Below are 15,405 nucleotides of genomic sequence, written 5' to 3' on the forward strand. Positions count from 1 at the left end.
AGTTAGCTCAGACCTTATCTGTTTGTATGGGAGACCAAACCTTTGTAATAGTTCAAAATCTGTACATAGGCACCCAATGTTAGCATCTCGGTCAAATCCCCCACGTTTATCACATTGGGTAGTCTGAAGGCATCATCGGCTCATTTTATAAAGCACCCATTGTTTAAAATGCCAGAGTGGTATCTAGTACCTTGTATGCAAATTTTTAAAATATTTAAAAGTCGAAGTACTTAAAATTTATTTTGTAGTTAGGGCAATAACAAAAAAATGGAGCTCATCTTAAATATGAAAATTTGGCACCATATATGTGTAGAAATAAAAGTTTGACATGGTGTTGCCATATGTTAAATAGAACCTTACATTTTCCATTTTCAAATATAGAAAAAATATTTTAATTATTTGCTTGAAAGGTAACTGATATCTTCTCTTTTTTCTGTTACACAATCACATTCACAAATTCTCAGGATTATGAGCTATAGACGAGGGTTTAAATTGGTCAACTACACACATAGATTTGACAGGTTTTCTGTGTTTTTGTTGCTCAGAAATGGATGTCTTATTTTAGTTACACATTTTATTCTGTAGTTGAGGTCTCTCCAAATCCCTGCCATGGCCTTCACTTCAAATTCACCTGTAAATAAATGTTCATAGTGTCGCTGTTAACTTCCCATGGTGTAAGTCTTTTGCCTTTTCTTTCTTTCTTTCTTTTCATTCATTCACAAATACTGAGAGAAGATGTGTGTGTGTGTGTGTGTGTGTGTGTGTGTGTGTGTGTGTGTGTGGTATGCATGCGCGTGTGCACGCATGCATTCATTTGTATAATGTGTTGATGGGTGCTTATGCCAGAAGAGCCATTCTGGTCTATTATTCTCCATTTATTTGTTTGCAGCAGGGTCTCTTCCTGAACTTAAGAACCATGTTTTCCCGGCTAGCCTGGGATGCAGGGAACCCCCAGCAGTCCTGTCCCTACCGTCCTTGGACCTGGATCTGGAAATATACTCAGGGCTCACGCGGAGGAAAACAATTAAAGTAATGGACTCTGGTGTCTCCTGCATACCGAATGTGCTTCCCTGTGTGTCAGGCTGTATGTTCCAGCTGCTCTGGCGTGGGTACCTGATTGGTTCACAGTTTGAGAGGGAACAGTCCATTCCCAATGCCTGCCTCCTCCAGCAAGGCTCTAGTTTCCTCGTGAAGGTTCTAGAAGGTTCTGACACTTTACCAAAGGGGAGACTATTCGGACACATGAGCCATTTCACATTCAGACCACCATGGCCGTTCTGAATGGCTTTTAAGAGGAAACTCAGGTATTGGTCAGGGAAGATTCTCTCTTTTTTTGTTTTTTTTTTTTTGTTTGTTTGTTTGTTTTGTTTTTCGAGACAGGGTTTCCCTGTAGTTTCTAGAGCCTGTCCTGGAGCTAGCTCTTGTGGACCAGGCTGGCCTCGAACTCAGAGATCCACCTGCCTCTGCCTCCCGAGTGCTGGGATTAAAGGCGTGCGCCACCACCGCCCGGCCAGGGAAGATTCTCTTTATCAGGAAAATGCTGCCCAGAAAGATGAACTCCAGGTTACTCTTTCTTCCTGTCTCAAGAAAGGCCACATGACACGGGAGCTGAAGCTCATCCAGCACATTTCCTGAGAGCCCTCACCGGGCTGGATCAGATTGCCCACCCAGACTCAGGATTGTTTCTGTTAACGTTTTCAGAGAAAACCCGAACACGGAGTCCTCGAGGTTTTCCTAGGGCCTGGGTGAGCTTCCTAACCACTTCAGGTTAATACAGTCTCTGGGATGATGCATTAGCCCCAGAGAATCCGATGTCACCCTCTGATGTCACTGCCCGAATATTGCTGTATTTTGTGGTCTTGCTATCACTGACTCCAATATCAGGCAATGTGGGAGTTGGGTTCCTGCAAATCAGCTTCTAATGACCACACCAGTGGTTCTGTTTGTATGATTCTATTCTGCGTAGTCAGAACACATGGGCTGCTGGGAGACTCTGTTGCTGAAGACGTAAACATGCCAAGATACACATTTACTAGACAGATAAATAGAAATAACATTTCTTGCCTATTTTCAAGTATTAATTGAAGCACATTCACATGGTGCATGGTTATCAAGAGCATGGTTGTACATCCGTGTGAAGAGCATGGTTGTATGTCCGTGTGAAGAGCATGGTTGTATGTCCGCTTGAAGAGCATGGTTGTACATCCGTGTGAAGAGCATGGTTGTATGTCCGTGTGAAGAGCATGGTTGTACATCTGTGTGAAGAGCATGGTTATACGTTTGTGTGAAGAGCATGGTCATACGTCTGTGCTGGTCACAACCCAGGTTAGACGGAGTCCATTCATGAACTGTGTCAGGAAGTATTAAACAGAGGCACACAAATGGGCTTTTCCACGTCTGTCAGTGTGCAGATACCAAGCTCCTTTAGTTCCTTTAGACTTCATTTTTTTGCTGTTTTAATGTTCCTCACCGCCCAGGTGCAAAACAGGTCCTGTGTCTCCGAAAAGCAGTGGGGCATCTGAAAACAAACAAACAAACAAACAAACAAAAAACACTTTGTCTTTGTTATCTAACCTTAAGGAGCACAATTCACATCAGAGATATTTTGCATGTTTTACATATCTTATGTAACTGTGAAAGATAAGCTTTTCATTAATCTTTAGATTTTTATTTTTAATTAAAACATTACATGATTTCCCCCTCCCTGCCTTTCCTCCAGCCTCTTTCATGCTACCCGCTCCTTCCCAAATTCATGGTCTCCTTTTATTTATTATTGTTTTACACACACACACACACACACACACACACACACAGTTGTGTGTGCTAAATATTTAAATACAACATACTGTGTACATTTAGAATTGCTTGTATGTATGTGTTTTCGTGGCTGGCCACTTGGTACTGGATAACCAATTAGGGAACTCATCTGGGGAGAAGACGATTCTCCACCTCTCAGAAGTCATATTTATAGCTCTTCATCTAGGGGTGGGACCCCATCAAAATTCCTCCATTCATGTCGGGATGCCAACTGGTGGTATCATTCTTAGGGTTTGCTTAGGCAGCCATATTGCAGAAGTTTCCCAGGTGTTGGTTCCCTGTGACGTCTAGAAGGCACAATCTCACAGCTCACAGCAGCAGCTTCCTGATCCTTCGGCTCCTACAGGCCTTTCTGCCCTGTTCCCTGAGCCTTGGGTGCAGGAATTGTAATGGGGGTGTATTGCTCGGGCTGGGTACCCCATGGACGTTTGTCTCGAGATTGGCCAGCTGTGGCTCCAGTGTATAGCCCAGCAGTCCCCAGGACTTGTTTTGGTAGCTGGGATCTGTTTGTTTTTCTTGACCCTGTTTTAAAGTTCAAGTTGTACTTGATAGTGAAATGTTCTCTTGATGAGGTGTCTCCCCTCTTCTGGCCAGAAAATCAAGACAATATGACCTCATGGCCATTATTGGAGTCACATTTCATTAATTTTATTGATGAAATTTATTTATGGTTCCTTGTATTCGTTTTTTTTAAACCCCCCCTTTTGATCTCTTCCTAGTTGTCCGGCCTTGCATTAGGCACAAGGCTACAGAACCGAGCATGAGTCCGGTTTTGCCCTTGAACTGTTTACTCTGAGGGTTTCGTAGTGCTACAGAGAACACTCTGCAGTGTCTTGTGGGACTTCCCGGCTCTTCCTGAGGATAGGGAATCTGGGAACATGGCTGTCGTGTACTTTAAGCCAGAAGCCTATATGACCTTGATAATATATCCATGACATAGTGCACTGTCTACACAGCCTGTGCTTCATGTCGAAGGACAACAGAGAAAGAACCCTTGGGTTTGCTGTGGCTGGCGGCCTGCTGAGGGTTCCAGGTGTGTTCTAACAACAGAATACACACCAAGACTCTCCCTTTCTCTGCCCCTTTCCCTGAAGCAGCTGAACCACAGGCTTCTCCGGGAAGGGAGGTCCAGTGTCCGTGGAATCCCTGTGTGAAGCTCCCAGGACCCCTTCAGAGGGCCATGACCTATAGTTTCATAAATACTGTTCTGTTTATGTGCGAACTTGCCCCTCACCCCCAACCCAAATTTAGTTCCTAGTATTTTTCCAGGGCATTCAAAATATAGAGCAAAAAAAGACAGACTATTTCTGCATCAAAATGCAGACTTTTAGTTTTCCCCCCCTTTTGTGTTGCTATATTAGATTATTTTAAGACGCTCCCAGGGAATCCAGAATCATGTCCTTGTTGGGGGGAGGACAGTAGTTTGGGAATTCTCTCTGTTTCTCTCAGCTCAGTAAGTAGCTGCAGGATGGAAGGGCAGGGAGGAAGCTTGATGTCATCTCCATGCAGTGTGAAAGCTTTGGGGCTTCTGTAGACGGGGAGGATGGTCCTATAGTTCCCTGGGTAGGGTGGGGACTCTCAGAGGTCTGGATACCTTGGATTCAGCACCAACTAATTCTCCGTTGGAAATCATCGTCATATAAAAATTTCTAAGGGACATTCTTTGTTGTTGTTTTTTTTTTTTTTTTTTTTTTTTTTTTTGCAAAACTCTAAATCTACCCTTCCAAGAATGTTTTAAGGGGTCTTTTTGTACTAATTCCCAAATGGTGGAAGACAAGCCCTGCAGTTACAATGTCAGCTGTCAGAGTTCCTCAGGCTGGAAGACCTTTTAAAGCACTCAGCGTTGATTAGCTAAATACAGTTTCCTTTCCCACAATCAGGTACATATTTCAGAACCATTAGGGTGTGTGGGGGGTCACAATTGAGTTCCTGAAAGTATTTTTGCCCAAGTATAAGAAAAATCTGAATTCAGCCAGGGGGCCCTCCAAGTCTTCAGTCATCTATGACCTCTATCTCTCTCTGTAACATCTGAATGTCCAGAGGGGAAGATTCAAGGCGTCCCAGTCCCTGACACCACTGGGTGACGCCTTCTCCCCTCTGCAGAGGGGACAGGTGAGGGGCATACAGAAAACCTCCTGCTTTTACAACTCTTGGTTAGGGGCACACTGCTGGAGTTTTCTTTCTTATCTGTAGCGTAAACTGATTATTGAATCATCCTTTTTGGAACATTACTTGGTTTGGTTTTAGATAAGAAGTCTCCCTGGGACAAGTTTTCAATGACTTCATTGCTTCATGGGTCCATGTGGGGCAGAAGACTGGCCTAAGATTTAAAAATGTTGAAAGGAAATCTCAGTGACATGTTAGCAAAACGGCATTTGTTACTCACATATCAGTTGCTGTGTGAGTTTTGTTTTGTTTGTTTTAACAAACCCTAGGAGTTGGGAGGGTGGGGTCTTACTAATAAGAAATCTTTTGAAATCTCTATGATAGGAATATCTTGCTTGTAGATTATGAATTCCAGGAAATTCAAAACAATTTTTCTATGGCATCTTTCCATAAAGAGTAAGTTTCTTCTTCTACCTGTAAGTACACAGTACATTTTCAGAATGACTTGCAGGATTTGAGAAAATGTACATTGCTTTTTCTTATCGAGTGTAATATTTAGAAAGTTGAGAAGCCAGCTGGGCTTGGCGTCACACGCCAGAAATCTCAGTACTCAGGAGACTGAGGCAGAAGGATTGTGTATGAGGTCAAGGCCAGCCTGGGCTACACAGTTTGACCCTACTTCCCACTCGAAGGAAAGAAGGAAGGTGGGAAGGAAGGAAAGAAAAGAGAATAGAGACAGCTTTTCCATCTCAAGAGTCAGAGAACCCGATCCCTGTCCTTGTTTGGCAGTGTATGATCAGGGTGCATCTCCCAAACAGGAGGCTAGAAATGCGCTTCCCCCTCAGAGGCCCCCTGAAGCTGTGCAGGGTCCCGAGGATGCTCTCAGCTCTGCTTTGAGTCACTTTATAAAACCGCGTCTGGAATGTTTGCACACAGATAGTCTCAGTGCAGGTGGTGCTACCGAGCTGATTAAACCAGCTGGTGCCCCTCCTGGAGGCGCGGGGAGGTGGGACACGGTGTGGCAGACCAGATTTATTTGCTCTTTCTCGTGTCCCCAGCATCATGGACCGCTCGGTGCATGTTGACACACCTAAGTTTAGAGCAGGATCTCTGGGCGTCATGAGGAGTGGGAAAGAAGAGAGGAGAGAACAGAGACTCTAGACGGTCACTGGAGTTGTGTCTGTGAAGCTGTTCCCGATGACCTCTTAAAAGCAGACATGTGCATCCTAGCTCAATGAGATGAAGCCTTTTGTTTTCAATTCCGCTGCTAGAATTTACTGCTCTTGTACAGTGGTCTCCTTCACCTGGGTTCTAGGTGCATTTTTCTCACCTTGGTGCAAAGTTTTGTGTGTGTGCCTATGAAGAGAGAGAGTTCTCAAATGCTGTGTAGCTCTCAGACCCCGATTATAGAATCCCTTCCCTCAGGAGGCTTCCGGCTGGTCTCCTCATCACATCACCCCTCCACTGAGTTCTCTGTCGCCTTTGAAGCTCATGACACTCAGCTTTGTGTGTATTTTCATGTGTGAGTTGGAGAAAGGATTGAGGGTGGACTCTTCAAACTACTCTTTGGATTTCTTAGTGGTTGTCGCGTGCCACCTACCCCATTTCTCAGATGGAGATTTCTTTGTTGCAGTCTGCCTCGGCTCTTCTCTCTGACTCCCAAGGACAAAATAACTATCAAAACCTCTGCAGGATTGTTTTTTTTTTCTTTTAATTTGGGGATGGTGGCTTAAACCTCGATCCCCCTGCCTCAGCCTCCTGAGTGCTGGATTACATGTGAATCACCACATCCGGTTTGTAATTATTGTTTCTAAGTGATAACTGATCCTAAAGGTTTTCATTCTTCTGCATTTTTTGTTTCTTTTTCTGTTTTTCAGACTAGAGAAATTAGGCAATAGTTCTTTCAAATGTTTGGGCTGAGCTCTCCTCACATTCTGAGGGGCTTTTATACCTTCCTGTGTTTGCTGGGTTCTGGGTGTCTGCATCCCAACCCCCATGTGAGGTTTGCTCAGGTGGAGAAAGAACAGGAGAGGAAGGCTTCTGAGGATTTGGTTAGACTGAGCTCATGGAACTTTTTGTGCCTGCCAAATGCCAAAAAAAAAAAAAAAAAAAAAAAAAAAAAATGGGGGGTAGTATTGAGTATTTGTATTTTCCTTTTAATTTCCCAACCATAGTGTGAATTCTTTGTTGCCAAGTGGCTTTGGGGCTTTGCCTGGGACATCTGTGCCAGAGTCAGAGAGACTCATCTTGGCCAGACATGGCCACATATTGAAGAAGGAACCGTTTCCAGGAAAACTCAGAGCTAAGCTTCTTAGAAATCTTTCCTTGATTGTCGGAGCCAGGCCTCGACACTCAGACCATCTGGGGAACTTTGGACCCAAACACACCAGTGTCTGTTTCATGCATCTTCTCATTTCATAAGTTTAAAAATATTCTTCATTTGAGATGTGTATTTATTGATTTTACACATTTTGAGCAACACTTTCGCATATTTAGCAACTTTAAGAAAACGTGTCTGCCTTCGGACTGACAGCAAAGCAAGGAAAGAGTCAGCTACCCTGGAGATGACAGTTGCTATTCTCTGGGCCTTGGTGGTTCTCAGTGAGCCACAGGCACACCCTGCACAACCACTTACCATTAGCCAGCATCCACGAAGCTCTGTAGTTCGCAGGTGCAGAAGCCGTGTCCCCTGCCCTCCCTCCTGATAGCATGCTCCCCCTGTCGCATGCACCTCTGTGTTCAGGCAGGGCTGGAGTCGGGACATCTGCCTCCACTCTGCTTTGACGGCATCTCTTGTGTCTGGCGGCTATCGATCTGTTTATTTCTAGATGACGACGGTGACTCCGGAGTGCGCTATGTGTCTGAACAACCAAGGAACACATTAGTTTGCTGGAGCTGTGGCTGACATCACAGTTCATTTAGTGCTTTGATTTGATTCTGTACTCGCTCCAAGTCTAAAAATGGTCCTGCGTGCAGAAATAGCTCCCCATAGTTTGAGAATTGCTGCTTGAGATTTGTATTTTGCTGCAAATTAACTAGCTAAACCCCTTTGAACATAGCGGTTTCTTCAGCCTCTTTTTCAATCTTTTGGGTTACCTATGCATTTACTGAGTGGCTACAGGGAGTCAGTAGTGTTGCTGCATGCAACATATTGATACCAATACTCGATTCAAGATGCATCTTTTTGCGTAGTCTGTTTGGAAATTAAGATGGGCACATTCGGTAGTTGTATGTGTATGTGCAAACTCTCTGTAGACTCATATGCCTTGTGGCAGCAAGAGATGGAGAGTTAAAAGATCCTGCCAGCATTTAGAAGGTGCTTGTCATAAGCTAAAGCATGGGTTTTGAAAAATAAGAAAAGTGTGGTGCATTATTTATCCATAACTTGGGCACTCTAATAAATGAAATTGGTTCTCAATTGTCTCTTAAAAACAAGGCAGAGATCAAAGTGGGCCAGCAGCCATAGGGTAAGTCCAAACAGTTGGGTTTCTATGCTCTGCTCTGGGGATTGTACAAACTCAGATGTGTGCAGGGGTCATCTGAGGCCAGACGACCTCAGGGCTGGATCTTCTGGGGCTGCAGCTACAGGTGGTTGAGAGCCACCACTCAGGGTGCTGGGGACCAAACTCGGGTTCTCGACAAGTAAGCGCTCCTGACTGCCAAACCACCTCTAGTGCCTCTTGTCTTCCGCAGAGGCTGTATATCATCACTGTTTATCCCATCTGACCGCTTGGAAATCCCCGTTGTGTTGGTAGCTAGAGGGGGAGGGCGCTGCCCTTGGCAGCTGCTCTCTTCACTTTCAGCAGGTTTTCTTTGGCAGAGCCTACCTAACTTTGTGCCGGTTGGAGGAAGTCACCTGGAAGAGAAGAAGGTCCTTTCTGTCTGAGCCCAGGGGAAAAACCCACCATAGAGGGTTCTGTTCTCTAATCCCAGCTTAGTGTTCTGAGTTGAAGGATGAGGAATCCCTGAGGAAAGGTCATTTTTATTCCCATGCCACCGGTTTGGGGGTACAAGAGAGTGTTCTGCGTCCTTTGTTCCATTCTTAGTGGGTGAGCCATGTTTTAGTCTAGATGACTGGAACTGACCAGGTGACATAGCCACTAGGCAGTAAAACAAGGGCCGGGCGTGGGCAGCATTTGTCTTAACCACGTATGGCATCATATACATCGATCTGGAGCTGCCTGTGATGGTCTTGGCCGTGAGCCGTGAAGCGTCTGGGTGCTGCCTAGGTGCTGGGATCAGCGCTGAGCTCTCTCCTTGCTTTCTTGGTCTCCTAGGTTACGCTGCATCTGAGACCCATCTCCTCAGTTCACATTCACTACAAGCCTGTTGTGTTCCTGCTCAACTCCCCACAGCCCCTGGTCTGGCATCTGAAGACAGAGAGACTGGCCAACGGCGTTCCCAGATTTTTCTTGGTAAGTGTTCATCACTTTCCCCCGAAATGCTCCTAGTGCAAGTTTATAATGACTCTCAATTTTTGCAAGATATTTTGTTTCTGGAAGCAATATTTTGCTATGTACCCTAGCCTGGCTTCCCTCGGTCCTTCTCAGTGTCCCGACCGCTGCTGGGATTATAGTTGGGTATAGTGTGCCAGTTTGTAATGCATTTTGAAAAAAAAATAAACCTTTCCATTAAAATGATACCAAAGGAGGTTGTGCTTTTACTTGTGCGCAGGGGATGTCAGGATGGCATAGTTAAGAATCCACAGAGAGCCAGAGCAGATGCAACTCTTGTTATGTGGAGACAGAGTCGGGCGTCGTTTGCACGGTGGTGCAGGACCTGCTACCGTGCTCTGTGTGGCCTGAATGTTCCCTTCCGCCTTGTGGCATTAAGAGCACTGTCAAAGCTGTAAATAGCCTCTGCTGTGTGGTCTCTGACCACAGAATAAATACACACGAGCCCGTTTCTGTTTGTATATAACTCGGGCCTCATTCCCGATACGAGAGACTGTTGACAAAGTGATACAATGAGCTCCAAGCATGAAATCATTTGTGTTTTATATTTTTTAAAAAGCTGGAGCCCGGCACTTTGCAGAGTGCTCCAAATATTACCTACTATTTGTAAATCATGTCCCTTGGAGTTCGCCAGAACGTTTGACTTTGCTAGTTGTGGAGAAATAGATGGGTTGTTGGGTTGAAATGCTTGTCGTGTGATATCATGTCTGATGAACAGTGGCATTGCAGCTTGGCGGGGATCCCTCTCAGTGTTGTGAGGGCTTCACGCTGTCCTTGTGACAGAGCCCCAGGCCCCCCAGAGCTCACCTGTAAGCAGCAACTCTGTTAGCAGGCTTGCTTTCGCCCAGTGAATCAATGTTGCCTCTCTAGTGACTTTAGTACATGTTGGAATTTGCTGTCACTTGCATTTATTTGAAAAGCATTTTGAACCACCTGAGGGTATCTGCCGAATGAGATGAGGATTCACATACATAGCTGGAAGTTGAATAAGTTCGTAAAGTAGCTCTTATGTGTGGTAAATGCTAATTATTAAATACACGTGGGGAAAGTGATGGAGGAATTGCTGTTTTGTAACCATCACAGTGAGAGCTGATCAGACAAGAATCTCCAACAGACGTTAGACCCAGTTACTGGAAAAGGAGGGGTTTGGAGGGGCTGAATATTCAGATACTCTCGAAATACTTTTCCCACAAATTATTTATTAACTAGAGAAGGAAAACTGTAACTATAGACAGTGGGGAATCATCGGGGGTGCTTCAGGCAAGTGATCAGAATTAATGGCACCAGCATGGGGCAGACAGACAATGTGTGTCTATAGATGAGGAGGAACAAACATCCCTCACGTCTTAGTCAGGGTTTCTATTGCTGTGATGAAGCCACCACAACCAAAGCAACTCGGGAGGAAAGGGTTCATCTGGTCTACCCTTCTACATCACCACCAAAGGATGACAAGCAGGGCAGGAACCTGGAGACAGAGCTGATGCAGAGGCCATGGAGGGGTGCTGCTGACTGGCTTGCTCCCTGTAGCTTGCTCAGCCTACTTTCTTCTAGAACCCAGGATCGCCAGCCTGGAGATAGCATCACCTAAAGTGAACTGGGCCCTCCCCCATCAACTACTGCTTAGGTAAATGACCTACAGCTCGATCCTGAAGATGCCTTCATCTGACCTCCGTGGGTTTGTGGCATGCATGTGGAGTATAGACATACATGCAGATAAAACAATCATTACACATAAAACACACACGCATGCGCGCGCGTGCGCGCGGTGAAGGTTCTTAAGAGGTTAAATTGTGCCTTTCCATTAGGAATATCTTTATTTTATTTCGCGTGTTCTATGGGGCACACATGCTGTAGGAAGCATGGGATAGTAGATACCCTGTGGGATTCCTTCCCATTTGCTCCTTCCATATGTGGTTCTGGAGATCAGCTCAGGTCACAGGTGTGGGAGAAGGTGCTGTCACTCGACTGAGCGAGCTCACCAGCCCTAATTGTGCCTTTTTGTGGAGATGAAATCTCACCTGTGTGTAGTGGCCTTTCATTAGTATTTTAATAAATAAAGCTTGTCTGAAGATCAGAGAGTAAAACAGCCCCTCTGGTCAGCCTTACAGACCAGGTAATGGTGAACACACCTTTAATCCCAGTAGCCACACTAGTTGCCATAGAAACTGGGCAGTGCGTGCTTTTAATCCAGTGGTGCACACCTTTAATCCCAGCCCTAGAGAGGATTATAAAATGGGAGGAGACAGCTCTCACTCACAGTCCCATTCTGAGATTCCTGGAGGCAGGATCGCCATTTCAGGCTGAGGTCAGGGTAAGAGCCAAGCAGCTGGCTGCTTTGCTTTTTAGATCTTCAGGTTGAACCCCAGTTTCTCTCTCTGAGTTTTTATTAACCGTGCATCAACTGTGTATACTTTGTAGACCAGTATGGTCTCGAACTCACAGAGATCTGATGTTCTCTGCCACCTGAATACTGAGATTAAAGGCATGCACCACCATGCCTGGCAACTTTTTTTTTAAAGACTTAAAAATCTGGCTATTTTACATTTAAAAGATTAGCCAAATGATAATTAGTGGTCGTTATTATTATTATTATTTATTAATTTGCGTTAATGCTCAGTGCCATTCAGGAATTGCACCAAGGGCTCTAATACTTTTTTTTATCTCTTTTTTTCCCTCACAATAGCCCCAGGGCATTTCCTTTTTATAGGTGATTTAGAGGCTTAACAGCACTAGGCTAATTTCTGGCAGGGTTTGGATTTAAGCCTAAACTAGGACCCACTCTGCAGCACATATGCTGAATTGCCTCCTTTATACGCCGGCCTTCTGTAATTAAACCTACTTGCGATACACATTTACTCTGTATACTGTGGTCCAGTGCTACAGAAACTCCCTATGCACAGCTGTTTAATTAAATCTAAGCTGAGGTTGGTGGTACAGGCCTGTAATCCCAGCTGCTCTGGAGGCTGAGGCAGGAGAATCACAAAGACTGTGAGCTGTTTAGTAAAGTTGAAGCTGGCTTTGGCAACAGAGGCCCTCTCTCAAAAGGTGGAAAGGGAGCCATCAATTGGGTAGAGCGCTGGCGAAGCACTCACAAGGCCCTGCGTTCAAGTCCCAGAGCCTAAAGGAATTTTAAGATCCCATTCTTGTGCTGCATACCCGGCCCTTGGGACTTTCTGGAACGTGGTTACCACCGTGGTAGCCAGGATAACAGCAGGTGTAATGAGCAGAGACTCCACCCGGACAGCGGTGGTCCAGGTGGTAATTAGAAAGATTCATCTCTGCAAACCTGACTTTTCCCAGTTGTAATTTAGGAATAATGACAGCCTTATGATTAGAAACAAGCATTATCTCGACATGAGGAAATTGCGTGTAAAATGTTGCATGCAGTGCCCACCGCTGCAGAGTTTACTTGCGTTTGCAGAAATTCTGCTGCAGTTATCAGAGCAATGAGTGCTTGGGAAGGGTGTTAAATTAGCACAGTAACTGTAAAGTAAAGTTACAGCTCCCATTTCTCTGGGCTTGGGGTCCATGCACCGTGTGGGCCACACACACTGTAGCCTGCTCACGGCTGTTGGCGTCCTCCACTCTGCGGGATTTGGGGGGACCCAGCCTTGTTATTGTTTGTTCCCTCTGTGAGCTCTAAGAGCTCTGTCTTGACTATTAGTTGAAAATACACTAACGAAGAAGATAATTTCAGTATACAACTTAACATCAACCTTATTTGGAGTTAATTCCATGTAAGGACATCACAGAGGGACACTGGAGAGGCAGCTGTGGAGAAGTTACTAACTGAAATCCCCGGACACCCAAGCTCAGCTTCCTTTGGCCTTCTCTGTCTGCTCATTCTCCATGGTCTGCGTAGTCAGCAAGACATCGGTTGCTCAGCCAGATCAGGGCAGCACAGGTGGTTCGAGATGACTCACAAGCCGGGAAACTCCCCCTCCCCAAACCCTGTGATGAATTAGTGTCCCTCATCCATGTCACAACCTTTGTGATGACAGAGAACCGAGAGCGTGTTCAGTTTGTCCACCCGTGAGGTGTTTCTCCAAGGTGTCAGTAGCCCAGAGGCTCCATAGAAGCTAAGTCCTGAGATTACTCAGTGGGCCAAGAACTGTCTTGGAGAAAGGCTGGGTTCCTGGACCCTCAGTCCAACATAGATACATGTTCTCATGCCCTTGTGACATGCAATGGTAAAGGGGTCGCATGACTGTCTCCAGGCTGCCTTTTCTGTTACAGTTATAATTCTTTAGTGGTTATTAATTTTTCTTATGCAGGGTGATGAGAAAAGTTTGGATAATGGCATCTACCAGCGAATTTAAATCAATAAGCCTTGGTTGTTTTAATTGCCTACAGTGTGTGTAATTAGTTAGAAAGACCTTGTGTTACTCAGAATGTCTCATTTGCTGATTTCTGCAATATAAAATGTATTTGGTTTTTCTGTTATTATTACACTATCTGATAGAGGCATCTGCCTTTTGTCAATTTATCGTTCCTAATCCCACAGCACAAGCAAGAAGTGTGTCAGGGACCAGAGGGATGGGGGTGGATTTAGTTTTCTTTGCAAATGCAGTTGCTTTGTCCAGCTAGGGATGGATGACGTGTTTCAAGGTGCTTCTCAAGTCACATACAGGCACATGCGTGACAAAGTTGTCATAGATTTGCAGTATTTTCTGGGCGCTCCAGAGACTATTCGGTAGGTCGGGGTTGTCCCTGGGTACGATCAGAAAGAACAATGATCCTGCCACAGGGGTAGAGATGGTAGAGATCTAGCTTAGGGGTAGAGCACTTGCCTCATATGCATGAGCAATGAGCTCGATCCCCAGCTCTGCATGTTACTGGCTGCGGTGACCCATGCTGTTGTCCAAGCACAGCTAAACTGACAAATTTAAACCACACAAGAATCAGTGGTCATGGTTCAGGCAGTGCTGGGAGCCGACCTAAGGCACTTTTTGTACAAGGCTCCTCACTGAATTGATCCCCAGAATCCAACGAAAGGTGGACAGCAAGAGCTAACGCCACAGAGCTGTCCTCTGACCCCCAAACCTGTGCCTTGCCCCCCTGAAAATTATTATTTGTTATTATATATCATTATTGTGCTATTATATTAAATGTATAGAAATATTGTATATATAATTATAATTTCTATGGTTAGGGTCATTTTAAGCCTTGCTTTGTACTCCAAACCTGAGCTCTGTTTCCCCTTCACACTCAGAGTCTAACATAAGCAGAAATTTCCAAGGCTGAGAGCCTAGTGACCTGGTGTGGTGACCCATGCCTTCAATCCCAGTGCTTGGGAGACAGAAGCAAGAAGATCCAGAGTTCAAGGGCAGCTTGCTGCATAGTGAGGTCCTGACTTTGTGTGCATATATACATACAGATACATGTATGTGTGTATACATGTATCTGTGTATGTATGTGTGTATATATCTGTATGTATATGTATGTGTGTATGTATACATGTACCTGTATGTATATGTATGTGTACACATATATATGTGTGTATACGTACAGTCACACACAGACCCTAATGATCAACTCTTAGCAACACTAAACTGGTCTAGAGGCCACATCTAGACTATTTTAGAGTTAGCTGCTGTACGCACTAGTTACAGCGGGAAATGGGGATATCCAAGATTAGCAAAGTCTCACGAAATGGGGATATCCAAGATTAGCAAAGTCTCACAAAGAGCGGCTTCTTCCAGTGTTACACTCTCTTGGGATTACTGTCCTGTGATTCCTTCTTTCCCAGCCATTTATCATTAAAATCAGGAAAGAAAAATGCGGATATCTTTGGCAGCCAGATGGAGAGTGGGAGGGTCAATACGGTGGCCGGAGTCTGGCATATAAAACTGCAGGCTTCCAGTTAATGTTGAATTTCAGATAAACGCTGACTAGTTTGCTTAAGTATGCCTCTGCTGTATCTTGGACATAATTATACTAACAAAATTGATCTAGTCTGAAAATTCAAGTTTAATTTGGTGTCCTATATCTTTTTTCCTGGTAACCTGGGTTTTTGCGTTTTGGTTTA

At 44.9% G+C, this 15,405-nt stretch overlaps 1 protein-coding gene across 3 annotated transcripts in view; it reads left to right on the forward strand.

The window, feature by feature from the left end:
- Tgfbr3 (transforming growth factor beta receptor 3) overlaps nt 1-15,405 on the forward strand; it is a 182,110-nt gene that overhangs the window by 102,499 nt on the left and 64,206 nt on the right. For all 3 annotated transcript variants that reach the window (XM_038329129.1, XM_038329137.1, XM_038329146.1), the window contains one exon: nt 9,201-9,338. In XM_038329129.1, the coding sequence (XP_038185057.1) occupies nt 9,201-9,338 (138 nt within the window). The remainder of the gene's footprint in view (nt 1-9,200; nt 9,339-15,405) is intronic.

The sequence above is a fragment of the Arvicola amphibius genome, chromosome 1 (genome assembly GCF_903992535.2).
Source record: "Arvicola amphibius chromosome 1, mArvAmp1.2, whole genome shotgun sequence".
Lineage (NCBI taxonomy): Eukaryota > Metazoa > Chordata > Mammalia > Rodentia > Cricetidae > Arvicola > Arvicola amphibius.